Source organism: Acanthochromis polyacanthus, chromosome 20, assembly GCF_021347895.1.
Source record: "Acanthochromis polyacanthus isolate Apoly-LR-REF ecotype Palm Island chromosome 20, KAUST_Apoly_ChrSc, whole genome shotgun sequence".
NCBI classification, from domain to species: domain Eukaryota; kingdom Metazoa; phylum Chordata; class Actinopteri; family Pomacentridae; genus Acanthochromis; species Acanthochromis polyacanthus.
The window spans coordinates 3904354-3920676 of record NC_067132.1 but is presented as its reverse complement, the minus strand read 5'-3'; the positions used below and the strand labels follow the sequence as shown (position 1 = coordinate 3920676).

General features: G+C 39.3%; 1 protein-coding gene across 2 annotated transcripts in view; it reads left to right on the top strand.

Annotated features, from left to right (window-relative positions):
* stk17a (serine/threonine kinase 17a) overlaps positions 1–16323 on the top strand; it is a 39369-nt gene that overhangs the window by 3248 nt on the left and 19798 nt on the right. For both annotated transcript variants that reach the window (XM_051940507.1, XM_051940506.1), the window contains exon 2: positions 15165–15377. In XM_051940507.1, coding sequence (XP_051796467.1) covers positions 15165–15377 — 213 coding nt within the window. The remainder of the gene's footprint in view (positions 1–15164; positions 15378–16323) is intronic.

The window sequence follows — 16323 nt, the reverse complement described above, 5'->3', positions numbered from 1 at the left end:
GTTTTGAGTAATCCTACCTTTTTCTTTAAGCTGTGGCAGTTCACCGCTGATCTTTGGACCATTCCAAGCTGTGCATTGGAGCTGAACTACTTGAATTTCACTAAAAAAAAATGGAAAAATTGGGATGTTCTAAAACTTTTGACCAGTAGTGTAGATTTGAAGAATTGTGAACTGTCCATCTAAGACTTTTAAGCTCAGCTTCATTTAAACCAGTCAGGTTAGTTGATATATTTGATATTTCAGGTTCTTAAACCTCATAATCAAACTTGTCCATCTTCTGTACTGGAAAGACATTTGGCGCCATGCCTGTTGTTTCATACAGCCTATAAAAATAATGGTGATTTTCCACCAGCTGGCTGCTGTAGAGTTACTGGTCTGAAACTGATATTAGTCAATGAAGTAGGTCATTTTTGTTCTTACTGTCATGAGAGTGATCATTTTAATCAGGCTACAAAGATGAATTTCTGGTTCTGCATGTTTTTCCACCCACTAAAGTTGGAGTGAAGTTGTGAAGTGGGACAGCTATTTTGGGTGCTCCTGGTTTTGGACAACACGGTCTCACGGGGATTCGTGAAACTGTTACGTAAATTTTTTGTTTCTTTTTCGTGCGCACCAACACGATTTCGTCATGTTTTTCGTGCCGCTCACCACGAAATGTTTTTCGTGTTGCTCACAACGAAACCCGCTGTGGTAATCACAGCTGAAAGTGGTTTATACCAGCGGATTCATGACGATCTAAGCTGTCCATCGGCGTATACTGCTTGTGTGATCGCGTTTGCGGCCGCCGGCCGCCGGACATTCTTGAAATTCCTATGCAAATTGGGGAAAAAAAAAAAAAAAAAAAAAAAAAAAAAAAAAGGTAAGTGTACCACCGGGTTATGGTTATGGTTAGGGTTATGGTTAGGGATGATGTCATGCAAAATATAGCGTTGGATTCGCCATGGTTTTACATTAAAAATATAATACACACATTCGTTTGAAATACGTTCTGGGTGGCACGAAAAGTCCGCCGTTTAAAATACATTGGTGCGCATTTCGTGGTGAGCGGCACGAAAAACATGACGAAATCGTGTTGGTGCGCACGAAACCGAAACTAAAACTTACGTGACAGTTTCACGAATCCTCGTGAGATCGGGCTGTTTTGGAAATAAGCTTCCCCTTTTCTGGCTGATAGTAATAGTTTGGATAAGTAGTTGATATTTTCACTGTCAAATGCTTTGAGGGGTTTCAGGCCTTGGGCAGATTGAAAGTTTAACCACATCTGTCATCATATGGTTTTAAAGCATTCTGACCTGGCAGCTATCAGGATGTTAAACATGATATTTAGTGTCTAGGGTTTGGGTTATTTGGTCCTCTAAATTGCCTGTAGCTGTGAATGTGAGCATATATGTCTGTCCCTCTGTGATTGACTGCTTACCTGGCTGTCTGGTTTGCCCCCCTGGACAGCCACTTCATCAATTTTGATTTTCAGTCGAAAATAAATTAACTGCTTCAGCACTAAAGTAGGTTGAATGTTGTTCCAGTCGTTCTGGCTTTGAGCTCCAAGGCTCTGAACCTTTCTTAGTGTTCTCCTCAGAACATTTCAACAGTTTGATGAGCTCAGGGAATACCTGATTCCAATTGGGCTGTAGGTATGACTTGTGTTCATGTTCAGTCATCAGTGCTCACCTTCTTCTAATACAGTGAAATAATCTCCAGTCTACTTCTGAGCTCTCAGAGCTCCTTAGACCACAGCTTTTTCTCTTCAGCCAAACGTCACAGAAGCTGTTGATTTCAGCACTTTTCAGCAGGCACATTGTTCTGGTGGTTAATCTGCGTAATAACACATGAAGGAGTCGATGTTCTTTGGCCGTACAACTTGTGTTTATTCTGTGACTGACTCCTGGTCAGTTGTGTGGTTGAGCCTTCTGAACACAGAGATGGAATTCCATTCATGAGGCCTTTCCAGATTAAAGGCTTTGCCGTAACCTGGCTTTTGTCTGCCCGTGCACTGCTCTGCGGTGTTTTGTTTTGATTGTGTGTTTTTACCTGGACAAGAACCCCATTGGGCCTACAAACTAACTTTTGGGTGTACTAGTATGATTAACTTTTCATTTTGGTGCTGAAATTGTTCACTGAGCCTTTTGGAAGTGAATATTGCATTTTAAGTGTCTGAATTTGAGCTGTACAACAGGATCTAAGCATGATCACAGAACAAGCACGCAGAACATTCTGCCGTTAGTTCAGCGTTCTAGCAGTGTGTCTTTATAAAGTGCACGTTTGAGCGCTTTCCAGACTTAGATATGGATTGATGCTCAGGATTCTCTGTCTAGTTGTCCTCCTGACATTCCTGCTCTGTGGGGAAACTCCCTGCATGTGTGAACTAAAGCACAGACTTCCCTGCCTATTACACACATGGACAAAATTGTTGGTACCCCTCAGTTAAAGAAGGAAAAACCCACAATTCTCGCTGAAATCACTTGAAACTCACAAAAGTAACAATAAATAAAAATTTATTGAAAATTAAATAATCAAAAACAGCCATTACTTTTGAATTGTTGATTAACATAATTATTTAAAAAAACAAACTAATGAAACAGGCCTGGACAAAAATGATGGTACCTCTATAAAAGATTCAAAACTATTTGACCAGAGTGACATGATTAACTCAGGTGTGTCATTTAATTGACATCACAGGTGTTTCCAAACTCATAATCAGTCAGTCTGCCTATTTAAAGGGAGACAAGTAGTCACCCTGCTGTTTGGTGAAAAGGTGTGTACCACACTGAACATGGACAACAGAAAGCGAAGGAGAGAATTGTCCCAGGACATCCGAAAAAAAATGATAGACAAACATCTTAAAGGTAAAGGCTATAAGACCATCTCTAAACAGCTTGAAGTTCCTGTGACAACAGTGGCTCATATTATTCAGAAGTTCAAGACCCACGGGACAGTAGCCAACCTCCCTGGACGTGGCCGCAAGAGGAAAATTGATGACAAATTGAAGAGACGGATCGTTCGAATTGTATCCAAAGAGCCCAGAGCAACCTCCAAAGAAATTAAAGGTGAACTCCAAGGCCAAGGTACATCAGTGTCAGATCGCACCATTCGTCGTTGTTTGAGCCAAAGTGGACTTCATGGGAGACGACCAAGGAGGACACCACTGCTGAAAAAAACTCATAAAAAAGCCAGACTGGAATTTGCAAAAATGCATGTTGACAAGCCACAAAGCTTCTGGGAGAATGTCCTTTGGACAGATGAGACCAAACTGGAGCTTTTTGGTAAGGCACATCAACTCTATGTTCATAGACTCAAAAACCAAGCATACGAAGAAAAGCACACTGTCCCTACGGTGAAACATGGAGGAGGCTCAGTAATGTTTTGGGGCTGCTTTGCTGCATCTGGCACAGGGTGTCTTGAAAGTGTGCAAGGTACGATGAAATCTGAAGACTATCAAGGCATTCTGGAGAGAAATGTGCTGCCTAGTGTCAGAAAGCTTGGTCTCAGTCGCAGGTCATGGGTCTTCCAACAGGACAACCATCCAAAACACACAGCCAAAAACACCCAAGAATGGCTGAGAGAAAAGCGTTGGACTATTCTAAAGTGGCCTTCTATGAGCCCAGATCTGAATCCCATTGAACATATGTGGAAGGAGCTGAAACATGCCATTTGGAGAAGACACCCATCAAACCTGAGACAACTGGAGCTGTTTGCTCATGAGGAGTGGGCCAAAATACCTGTTGACAGCTGCAGAACGCTCATTGACAAATACAGAAATCGTTTAATTGCAGTGATTGCCTCAAAAGGTTGTGCAACAAAATATTAAGTTATGGGTACCATCATTTTTGTCCAGCCCTATTTCATTAGTTTGTGTTTTTAAATAATTATGTTAATCAACAATTCAAAAGTGATGGCTGATTTTGATTATTTAATTTTCAATAAATTTTTATTTATTGTTACTTTTGTGAGTTTCAAGTGATTTCAGTGAGAATTGTGGGTTTTTCCTTCTTTAACTGAGGGGTACCAACAATTTTGTCCACGTGTGTAGATAGATAGATAGATACATATTGAAACTCTTTTTTCCAGTTGGAAAACTGGCTATTTTGAGAAGGCTAACAGTGAAGTGGTGTGTTTAAAAGGCTGCAGTTAGACCCCTGCTAGCTGGCTGCTTTTCACATAGAGGGTTGAGGTGGGCTGAGGATGGGGGAGTTTGAGGTAATACTCTTCAATACGACTCTGCTGTGGGAGTCCCAGATGGCCCAGAACCAAGCTCCTTTAGTGTCTACGACAGTGTTGAGGCAATCATTGAATTCCATATGGTTAATACCCAAAGCTTTTTCCATGTTGGGTCTTAGTGACAGACGTGGACCCCCACTTATTAGCCCATATGGTCCTGGGAAGAGCTTTAGTGATTGCACATAGAACTAGGTATCAAACTAAGAGCCCATCCTTATTACCGTGGTTAGATTTTTGACTATATTTTCTGACAGCTGACAGTTTCATGAGTTTTTATTTTTTACTTTTTCCCACAGAGCGACTAGTAGATTGTGTTTTGGAACCAGAATCTCATTTTGAAATGAACTTGAAAATATCAGCTGTAAGGATAGTAATATAAACTGATCATATATGGATGAGTATATTGATATTAACACAAAAATAGAAATCTTCTATTTAATCTGGTCAGTTGATGTGATAACTTAATAACTTGTGTTAATTTATTTTTTGTACTGTGCCTTATCTTTCTTTCATGACCAAGGTTGCTTTGTTTCATTATCATCTGTGTTGTGTGTTGTGTATTCCCATACTTCAGTCAGATAATGGTGATTCTGAATGGAAACTATGTGTCACTTATCTCGGTGTTACTTCATTAGTAGTGTTTAGCTGTACAGTCTGTCTGTTGCATGGTGTTAGCTGCAGTGGGCCTTTGATGGCTGACTGTAAAAGACACTAAGGATTAGGAACTCACTGTTGGTTCTGGTCAGATTCGTTTTTTTTGGACCTGCGTCTCAGTTTAGGTCATCCAGCACCAACGTTTGTGGCTTTGAGATTAGTGGCATAGTTGATGACAATAAATTGACAAGAGTAGGAGCATGATCACCCAACTCTAGTGTGCACGCACGTGGCAGATCTGTTGATACTGTGAGTGTCTGGCTCCAGGCCAGAGAAAATCTTTATTTCATTAAATGCAACCAGGTCTGCCTGGCAGCCGGTCACAGAGCCCAGCTATGAGGCTGTAAACCGCCTCCACATTTCACATGACCAGACCCAAAGATCACTGACACGACTTTTGACAGCTGCTGTGCTTCAGCCGTGGATAGGTACGATTTTGTCGTGGATGCAAAAACTTTTAATTTGCATGAGAGAGGCAGTATAATAAAATGTTTACTGTTGTAACTCACGATTCTGGGCATTATTTTAATCACTAGGAAACTACAGGATATGGTCTGTAATTGACATGGATAATCCCAGGACAAAGTTAAAAACCTGTGCAGGACTCCACCAGAGACTGAAAATGGAGGAACAAGAGGGGACAAATTAGACCATGCTCCAGAAAGTCAAGTCTTTACATGCAGATATTAAAGAAATTGATGCCATTCACTGTGCCTTCCACTTCCAGAGAATATTGGTATGTAAAACTCCTATCAAAAATTATTAGGGCTGGACCCGAATGTCCCAAATATCCGAATATTTGTTCGCTACGGCGGTATCCAGATATTCATTTTGGTGTCCGAATATTCGCCCCAAATCCAAAGTTTCCCTCCAAGCATATCAGAGCTGCATACGTCTTCACTCGGTAAACATACTAAACTAGGTCATGTTTGTACTTCTGAACAGCTGGTACTACCTGCTGCAGCTCTCCATTAGATGTTTCGTGTTCAAACCTAATCACTGTATTGTTTTCCACAGAGCACCGTCAGGCTCAGTGCTGCAGCCTGGCTCTAGGCTGCCACCTCCCACAGCCATCCATAGTCCATTAGACTGCTTCTTAACATTAATTGTCACTGTGTTATTACCCCTGCCTTGGTCTGTGTGTGCACACGTACGCATGCATGCACGCACATGCACAAAAGCCATCTCTTTCAGGGTGTAGTCTGTGAATGAGGCTGCTGGCTTTGGAAATGTGCTGACGCTGCTTTAGAAAAGCTGTGGTGGCCCAGTATGGTTTTTAAAGAGCAGGCACAGACTCCCAAACCAAAGAGCATCTCTGTGCTGTTTTCAGGCATGGCCACACCCAAAGTGAAACACACGACTTCCAGGGGTCTTTAATCCACAGCAAGTCAGAGGGATGCTAAAGCAAAGCAAGGGATAAACAAAAGTCATTTAACTTTCTAATAACTAAGCTACCACCACTCTGCAGATACATAAAGTGTGCCTCAAACAATAAAAGTCCAATAAATAAGCTGTAAAAGTGAACTTACATAGCTTAGCACTAGACAGTGAATCCAAAGTACATTTTCTTCCAGCTGCCTAGGCATTTCTCTTCATTCATTCATTCATTCATTCATTCATAGCAAAATGTTTTATGAAAATATCATTTTCACAAGTACTGTGTTAGATTCCGTCCACAGCTACAGTGGATAGTCCATCAGTATGTGACGACTGCAGCCCTCTGTAAGCATGGATCAGATACAGGAACCTCTCCCTTTCTGTCTGCCATTCACTCTCCTTCTTCTTGATTTTTGCTTGTCTAATCATCTATGAAAGCTCTCTACTTGTACAATCATTAATGGAACATCATGACATCTAGAGAGGAACATTCTAGACAGAGAGAGACTGAAAACCTAATCTGTTCCCTGGCAGTGACTCAGACACATCTTCATGTCATCACCACTGGAAAAAAATTACGAACTTTTGGAACAAATTACGAACTTTTGCCACAATTCCTCAGCCTTGCTGAGATATTGACTTAAAGTCTCGGCATGTCATTGGACTGACATCTTAGCCATTGAGGTTCTGAAAACACAAAGACTGCTCTGAAATGCTAATGCTTTTTATTTTTATTTTTTTCTACTACTTTGAGCTCAGTTGCTTTAGAAAATGAATGAGGTAATTTGTGGGTACAGGAAAAGCCCTGCACTCTGTCTCGCTTACTGCTGGAAGATTTCTTAATTCCTCACGTTTCACTCCGACCTTCATCTGATACACGTTTAGTTCAGAAATGAACAGTGACTGAATCAGTTCAGCAACTGTCAAAATTAGTTGGCTAGAATTCTGATGATAGATTAAACTTTGAAGGCAACGTCAAAACAAAAATTAGGAACATTTGTAGTTGTCAGTTTGTCTGTGAAGTATCAGTGACACTGAACAAAATGTCTTTGGGATTTTGATCTGACATAAACAAAACAAGCAATTTGAAGATGGTGCCTTGGTCTTGAAGAAACTGAGATGGATTTTCTCAATTTTCTATCAATTTTCTTTTGTCGTGGTTTTATTACCTTACTAATGAAAAGTTTACATTTGATCCAGAACCTCTTCATCCTCCCACTTTCATCTCCACTGCTTGTTCGGCTTACTGTCACGTTTCTTCAATTTACTACTGCATTCTTTCCTCATGTAATTCAGTGTATTTTTGGTTTGTCCCTATGAATATTCACTGAACACAGTCTGCGGATGTCACGTTCATAAAATGTATGATGGACAAAGGACAAAGACGCTTATTTTACAGTCGCTGTACAGTTTTCTTGTAAATGGCTGTCAGCAGGCCCAGTATCCACCGCTATCCAATCCTCTGCAATGTCCATACATGAGCACAGTTTGAATAAATGAAGCATTGACAAAATGAAAAGGAAATTCCAGAACCGCTCAGTCTGGTGAGTAGAAAGACCTCTTTGAGTGTCAGATTTGAGGAAAGCTCAAAGCAGTCGCTGTGACACGAAAGTGTTTTATAGCAGCTTTAACAACCTCTTATGAAAAGGGTTTCTAATGAGAAGAGATCTGAAGCTGCACTGAGCGTCAACATGCTGTATGCCATATTGTATTAAGAGTTTCTTTTAAATATCTCAGTCATCATCTTCAGATAACAGGCATGAAGTACTTTCTCTGTCGGCCTACATGTTGTCAGTTTCAACTGATATTGAACCTCTAAGTTGAAACTTGAGGCAAAGTAAATATACAATGCATTATTATCACTAATCAGCAATATTTACTCCCAAAAACAAGTAAAAATGACCCATTTCCTGTGTTTAGCAGTAGTTTTCATGTGGATGTATACTGTGGAATCCCAAAATGTTCTTCATCAAAACATTTAAAAGGCACGTTCTTTTCTTGGTATCATTCTCCAAAAACATTTGTAGTTACTAGAGTAAAAACCTGTCGTCTTCACATCGCCATTTGACAGCGTGGCAGCATTTGGCTTTTTATTAAACTTCTCTTTGGTCAGAGGTCTTCAGGCAGCTCACTTCCTCAGTGGTTGTGGTCACCAGCCAGCAGAGTGAGTAGGGGATGCTTCCTTCAACATGAATTTGTTTCTTTTGTGAAGAAACTCAGAAACTCCTTCAGGTTTCAGTAGACTCATTAAACACTTGATTAACAGCATTCCATAATGCAGTGCTCTCTGTGGAAGATCGCAATTACACTTGTGTTCATTAAGAAGCAATATCTAAACGCACAATTCACCACAAGTCACCACAAGTCACCACAAGTCACCACAAGTCACCAAATACAAGACAACAGTCTCTCATGTTCAGGTCTGTACTGTATGTTTTCTCTCCATGGCAGCTGAGAACATTACACAACTTCTTATGATGATTGGGAAACCCCTGTTAGCTTGAATTGAACTTTGGATTTACTCCAAAGGCTGTATGTTTACTTCATAACTTTCAGCTTTCATTAGCATGTTAACCCTTTGATGCACAACATGGGCCAAAAGTGACCCATATTCAATGGAAAATGGATATGTCTTGACTTGTGTTGTGCATTAAATGATTAATAAAGTGAGGGAATAATTGCAGTATAGGCTGGGGTTATGCGGTGTGGGGTACTGGTGCTCCATGCCTATTTCTCAGTAACTTTTATTTAGATTTTTTGTATATAAAAGGTGACAGATAATTACTAGATTATCAAAGTAGGTAGTAACGTGGTTTGACTAAAGGTGGAATTATTAAGAAATGAAGGAATGGCTGTTTATGTAAATGTTACAAGGGAAGAAGCTAGTTGCATCAGTAATTTGGTCTCAAATCTTTGCTGTGGTGTTTGATCTTTTCAGCAGGAAATCTGTGTTGGTGTAACTCCCGGCAGCATCATCAGCCCCATGACTCTCACATGAGGATGGAGCAGCTAAGTCCAGAGCTTCAGGCCCGTAGCAGCTTGTGATGACAAACTATACTCTGATACAAGTCCTTGATGGTTTCCACACAGACTTTGGCATTGTGTTTTAATCTCACAGCTTCTGTTCTCGCTCTAAGCTATGTTTTTATACAGAATAATGTGTTATTCTCATCTTAGATGACTAATTTGTTCTGTGGGCCAGCCAAATGTAACTACTATTCATGTTTTACTGCCCCTATAGCGCTGAATAATTATAATCTGTTCTTTGTGAAAGTCACGAGAAGCATCAAGTGTTTTTTGAGGTATTTTAAAATCAGTTCTCTGTGAGCTGCTCTGTGTTCTCTCCGTTGTAGAACACAAACCGAATAGATCAGTGAATTCATATCACAGTGATTGAAACTCGTGCAGATTTTCTTTTACAGTAATAGCTGGCATGCAGTGTTGCTTCTACAAAGCTGTTAAATCTCATTTTTGAAGTGGGCAATGGAAATGCCAAATCATTGCCAGAAAATACAGTGCAGTCTTTCCAGCTCATCTTGACATTTCTACATTTGAATTTGTGGCACAGAGAGAGAATTTGCTTCCAGTCATCTCTGCACATGTTTCTCTGGCAACCTAGATATTGCTTTGTGGCATAATATGCAGTGGAGGGCCAGTATTCAGCTCAGGCTGACCCACTGGATGTAGGATTCAGGTATAAGCTTATCAGTCACTCCTGTCACACAGATTTCTCCTCCCCCACGGCTGTCTCTATGTTAAAAACTACCTCCTAGCAGCAGTCTACACACTGAGCATTTTAAATGGTGTCCAAGATTCGATTTCTGCAATAAGGCCGCCCTGCTTGTTTTTCTATGTCAATTAGCCTCTGTGCATGCAAATTTTCCACCAAAATGTTACTATTTTTAAGTGTTTTTCCTATGTAGCAGAATGATAATGAGGTGTAACCAGACCATTCTTCAACACTGACTCAATGCTGTGGAAATAGGTCTGGCTACGTGGAAGTAATTCAGCATATGCAGTTCTGAAATGATGTGTTTAGCTCAGGTATTGGGTGTATGACAGTTAAGTTCATATGATGTTCCTCATTGTTGTAAAAACACTATTTTGTTGGCATTTTCATTTAGCTTAGTTTCCAGAGCCAAGGATCTCCTTAAGTCTAGGAGTCTAGTAATCGCATATTGCAAAGAAAAAATAAAGACTAAAGCTAGAAAAAGCCACTTGTCTAAGAGAGTAACTGTTCTTACAGGTTTTACAGTTTTAACAGGGGAAGGTAAAGCACTGTCCGTCAGTGTTAGATCAGGAATAGAAGTAATCACTGACCAAAGACAGCATTTCAGGTTCAAGTTTAAGCCATGGAAACATCTGGATCTGTACAGTGCGTATGTATGTATTATTTGCTTGTGAAGTAGACTAGTTGGACGAAGGAGCTGAAAGCAAATGAACTTTGAGCCAAAGAAAACAGAAGCATCTGATGTCTGAGCCATGAAAGCAATCAGAATGCCTGCTGACACTTTCTTCAAAGCACTCTTTTTAAAAAGCATAGTTTTGGGCCTCACTAGCATTTTTATCAAGTCTAAACTATTTATTAAACTGAAATCCTTGTAAACACCCTTATATTATGTGTTTAGATTTCATTATTTGTAAGAAACTTCCTTATAGTTTATTTTAGGCGTATATGCAGCGTGACCTTAGCATTGAATTCATTGCTTGGTCATAATGCTTGTCTTCCTCCATTATCGCATCGACAACCAGGAATATTATCTCACTGTACTGTATAAATTACCAGGTCAGACCGATGTGTCAGCCCTGTGACGGACACGTGTTTCTTTCTGCCGGGATAATTCTTGTTCTGCTAGTTTGTCAGGTTATTCAGATCATAATAACTACAACTTAAACCACCCTACAGAAGCTCTAGTATTGTAGTGATTGTATACTAATGGGTTCCTTCTAATCATGGAACAAGTACCTCTGAAAATACAATAAAACAAATAAATAAACATTTTTTAATCAATTAAAAATGAAGGAAAACAGTTATATATGAATGAATGAATGAAATAGCAATTTATTTGTTTATCTACTTTTTGAAACCTCCTAGTAAATCTATCCAAGTTTATTTTCAACCTTTGAAAGGCTTGTGACATTTGTATTGACTGGAATTCAAAAGATTCTGTTAAAATCCACAGGCTGAGAAGACAGAAACAGTTTTCAGTGGTAATTAAACTTTCCAGCTTGCAGCTATAACCTAAAAATGAAGTAACATAAAGTTAGACAGATGGTGCTACTGATGCTGTGTGCATAATAAATATAAACAAACAGCAGATTATATCAAATGTTAATTAAATCTATAAAGTTGCTGCAGGCTCCTGACTTGCTCCAAATGATGAATGTTCTGATTTAGGACTAAAAGTTGGAGTACTTAATTTATTCAAGTCATAGGAACAAAGTTTAATCTAGGAGATTCTGCCTGCTGCCACTCCTGTACAAGAGGAGACACATCTGCTATCAGATAACCTGCTAGTTGTCATTATAACTGGCATAATCATGATTCACAGTTTAAAAAACTCATTATTTATCTCATACTGGCCTCTTATGAAACCTTCACCTTAGCCTGTCTGAAACAGCATGTTCTCTACCTGCATCCAGCAACAAAACCAAACAATGTTATTCAGATTTCTCTTGTTTTTCTTATTCTTTACTCATAATGTGAACTTCTCAGGTACATCTGTGCATGCATGACACTTGATCAGATCTGATATACACCCCCTGTCAAAAGTTTTAGGACACTGTCTCATTCAAATAAAGTAGAACCTGTCCTACAACTTTTGTCAGGAGGTGTATCTACCAAATTTGGTACACATATGCAGCACATCAGGCTGAACAAAAAAGTCAGTGACAGCCACATTCCAAACCCAACAGGAAGTGAGCTATTTTGCGTTGAATGTCAGATTTTACCCATTTTTCATGTTTTTCTAGAGCGAACTCCTCCTAGGGGGAAACTCCAATTCACCTCAAATTGGGCCAGTACATACAGGAGGCCTTAATGATCCAAAGTTATTAAAATCTTTTTCCAAAGTCAAAGGGCGTGTCCGTGGCGGCCTCTGGAATTTTGATCCTTCTCCATGAAATTTCAAATGCTGTGTAAATGCCCTGAACATGCTCCAGTCTGCCTGAAACTTTACATGTAAAAGTTGTAGGACAGGTTCTACTTTATTTGAATGAGACAGTGTCATAAAACTTTTGACAGGGGGTGTATGTGTTGGACAATGGCAACAACACTCTGAACAGCAACTTTAGCAGCAAAAGCCATGGAACGTATGTCTGTGGACATCTGCAAATGATCTGATGTTAGTATGATGGGCAAGCACAGATAGTGTTGTAAACAAGACATTCAAAGCTGGCTTAAAACCTTTTCACATGAATTTAAGTTTTATAACTTTCATATTTAAAGACCAGAAAGTCACAAAAACATTATACGTCCCCTTTTGTGCATGTAAAATTATGAATCGGTGGCTGTCAGGACAGTATTTTGCCCTGATTCTGTGTTGTGACAGCATGCAGTTGGCAGCAGAAGCAGCCAACATCCAATCAAATCAAAGTGGAACAGAGGCTCTGTGTCCAACAGATTCCTGACTGGCTGCCTACTGTGTTGCTCCACATTTAACTTCTGGATGGGTAAACAGCCTAACATTAGTTGAGACTTAGCGCTATTTCTCTTTGGTACTCACAGACCAAGAAAAGAGATCCATAATTAACAGATCATGTTTCTGTCTCCTCTTTCTTCCACCTGTTCAGAACCTGTGTAAAAAGCAGGATAAGTCTTATTACAATCACAATTCTGACAGTTTACATGTTGCAACAGCAAAAGGTTTTCTCTGTAATAAACTGTATTTCCTGTGGTTCTTTGTGTTAAGGCGGAATAAATCCAAGCTTCACTCAAGAAACAGAAAGAGCAGTGGATCAGTAAGGCTCAGCCAGAGTTCTGCTGCTGATTATTGGAGCACTGACTGCCAACATTAGCCAGAGGGATGGCATGATGTACGTTTGTCATCTCCATCACCAACTGCATTTCAAAGGATCTCTCCAGGGCACATGTGCACACACTGTCTTCACATGAGATCATGTTTCAGTCTGCTGAAAAACTAGGCCACAGCAGACAGTTGAGATTGAACAAGAACAGGAAACGGTGACAACAACTCGTGCAGCTTGATTCACAAAATATGTTGAACTCAGGCTGTCTGTCAATAAGTGGTGGGCGGATCGATCCAAATAATAATAACAAATAAAATTAAATATTTTTTGTCATAGAAAACATTAAAGGATGAAATCAATTGCTTTCATCTTGGACACATCTGAAATGAGGACACTTTATCTCACTCTTTTCTAAATAGTTTTTTTCACACCTGTCTGATCACCACTGAGCAGCATGTACGTCAGTGTGAGGCGTTTAGAGAACATCGGTAAATGTAGTGTCTGTCAATAAGCAAATGTTCAGCTGGTGAGGTGTTTTTCCTGTAACCAGGTGGGACCAGGTAGGTGCAACCAACTGACAATGTCTGTTTCACAAGTGTGACTACTGAAAAAGTTAGCTTGGAGTATCGGTATCCCTGTATTAATTTGGTATCAGATTGATGCTAAATCTTGCAGTATCGTACTCCACTACTGTCAGCCTCCCTCCCATGAACATCATATCTTAAGAACACCTTCAATGAATTTCTTGAAATTTAACGTAAGTATTTACTCGGACCAGTGATAAACTAATCAGAATATGGTAGTCAATGGTCACTGTGGCTTCACAAAGCACAAATAATGGCCATAGCTCAAAAATTCATGCTCTGATTGGCAAAATGTCATACTGTCTAAAAGGATATGATGATGAAGAGATGATATTTTATATCCAAGAAGTCAACGCCAGCTTTGCTGTGACATTGTAACATTGTGCAAAAATACCTTTTGCTTGTTTATAAGTTTGTACTTATCTTGTATAAATGTTGCTATAACACAGCCTGATTACTCATTGCAGTCTACATAGTTGGGCTAGGCAATATATAACTGAAAAGTCTATCAGGATAAAATGGTCAATTTCAGTTAACATCAGTGTTAATAATTTTTAAATAACCTATTTTTAATACAGGGCAGGGGTAAAAAGGTGTAGTTTGACTTTGAACCCAAATGATGTATTTATCAAGATACAACACAGCTGAAAACTTTAATACAATAAATGTACACAAATAAAAATAATAAGATGAAAGGAATGATCTTGGTACATATTCAGTGAAGAAAGGAAGTAAAACCTGGAGGCAATCAAGTTTTCTGTCTGAAAATAAAAAAAAAAGTTTGTCTGAAATTCTACAGTTTTTTTTCAAAGTGACATACGTCTGAGAGGAGATACAACACAAGCAAGGATCAAGTCAGGAGAAAACCAAGCCATAAAAGTTATGAGGGTTGGGCTGCGTTCTTTGCTGTGCTCTTCTTTTTCCTCGAACACGTTAATTCTCCTCATCCAGGACCAGAGGCTGGTTTTAAACTCCTGGAAAATATTTCATCTCTCAGCCAATGAAATAATGTTTTCCTACACCAGTTTGCTTAGGAAACTAAGTCATGGATTAAAATATTTGACGGCTGAGGCCATGTAGTTGTGACCGCACTGCTTTTCTTTTGCAATGAGGGATTGATGGCAACATCATGTTCAGAAAACAAGTCAGAGGACAAATCTGTGGTGTGTTCATTAGAAGTAATAGCATGGCCTTCAATCAAGTTTGATTGGATTAAAGGTTAACATCTTGATGAATCTTGTAATGTCTGTCTATAGAAAGTGCAGGTTACCTGAATATACAGGTAAGAAGCTGTATATTCAGGTAAGAATGTGTACAAAACTTGGCTGTTGTGTATGCAGTTCTGATGGTGTCCTTGTCTTTCAGGGGGAAGTTTGCTGTGGTCAGGAAGTGTGTGGAGAAATGCACGGGTAATGAGTATGCCGCAAAGTTCATGAGGAAGAGACGAAAAGGACAGGACTGCCGGATGGAGATCATCCATGAGATTGCAGTGCTTGAGCTGGCCACAGCCAGTCACCGAGTGGTCAACCTCCATCAGGTCTATGAGATGGCCTCTGAGATGGTGCTGGTTCTGGAGTTGTGAGTATCTAGTTTAAACACAACAGCCAAACACTCACAGAGGCCTGAAATACGAAGTGTTAAATATTTAGAAACTTCTTTTAATGTTCTCCAAATATGGTTATTATGTGGCTCTCTGAGGGCTTTCCTGTCCAGCTATGAGCGAGTTCACATGAGACTGTTTTTATTTAGACTGACAAAGTCATCAGAACCATCAGAGGAAAAGTACTATGATGACTATGACATGATGAAACAGATATACCCATAAGACAATTGACTTCCGTGAGATGAAATACATAGCGCTATAATCACTCATGGAATAACACTGACATGTTAGAAGTAAGACTCATTAACCCAACTGAACCCCAAGCAGTTTCTGGGAATATTTTGCTCCTGTCACATTTTAACTCACTGTCGGCTGGTGTTTACTGCATAGAAAGTCCTGCACTAAAAAGGAAAAGACAAAATGGAATGCCTTTGATTATTTAGTTATACAAAACTTTAAAAAGAACTGGAATCAGCATTTCCAACATGTGCATAACAAATGTTACCAATACTCCAAATATGGTGGCTCTACATAGATTTTATGACTAGCATTTTTTATTAGTTTCCATACTTTTTTGTGCAAATGATTAAAGTTTTTTAAATGAGACACATAGAATAAAGTGTTTGAATTTTCAATTTTTCTTTCTTTTTTTCTTTTTAAGATAACATGCCTTTACCTGTCAGTAGTGTTGGAGCTCAGAGGATTTTAAAAGGGGCTAGCTAAAAATAGTGTGTTGGCCTGGAATCTGTTTAGACAGAACAAATTCAAATGTACATTCATGAACAAAACTTTACACACACTTGTAAAGACTGTGATCATGGTAGTCCTGAGTTTCTAGTTCTATATGATGAGATGATTGAAACACATGCGTCTTTGTCACAAAAAGCAGTCGTGCATTTTGGTTATTTCATTGATTTATGA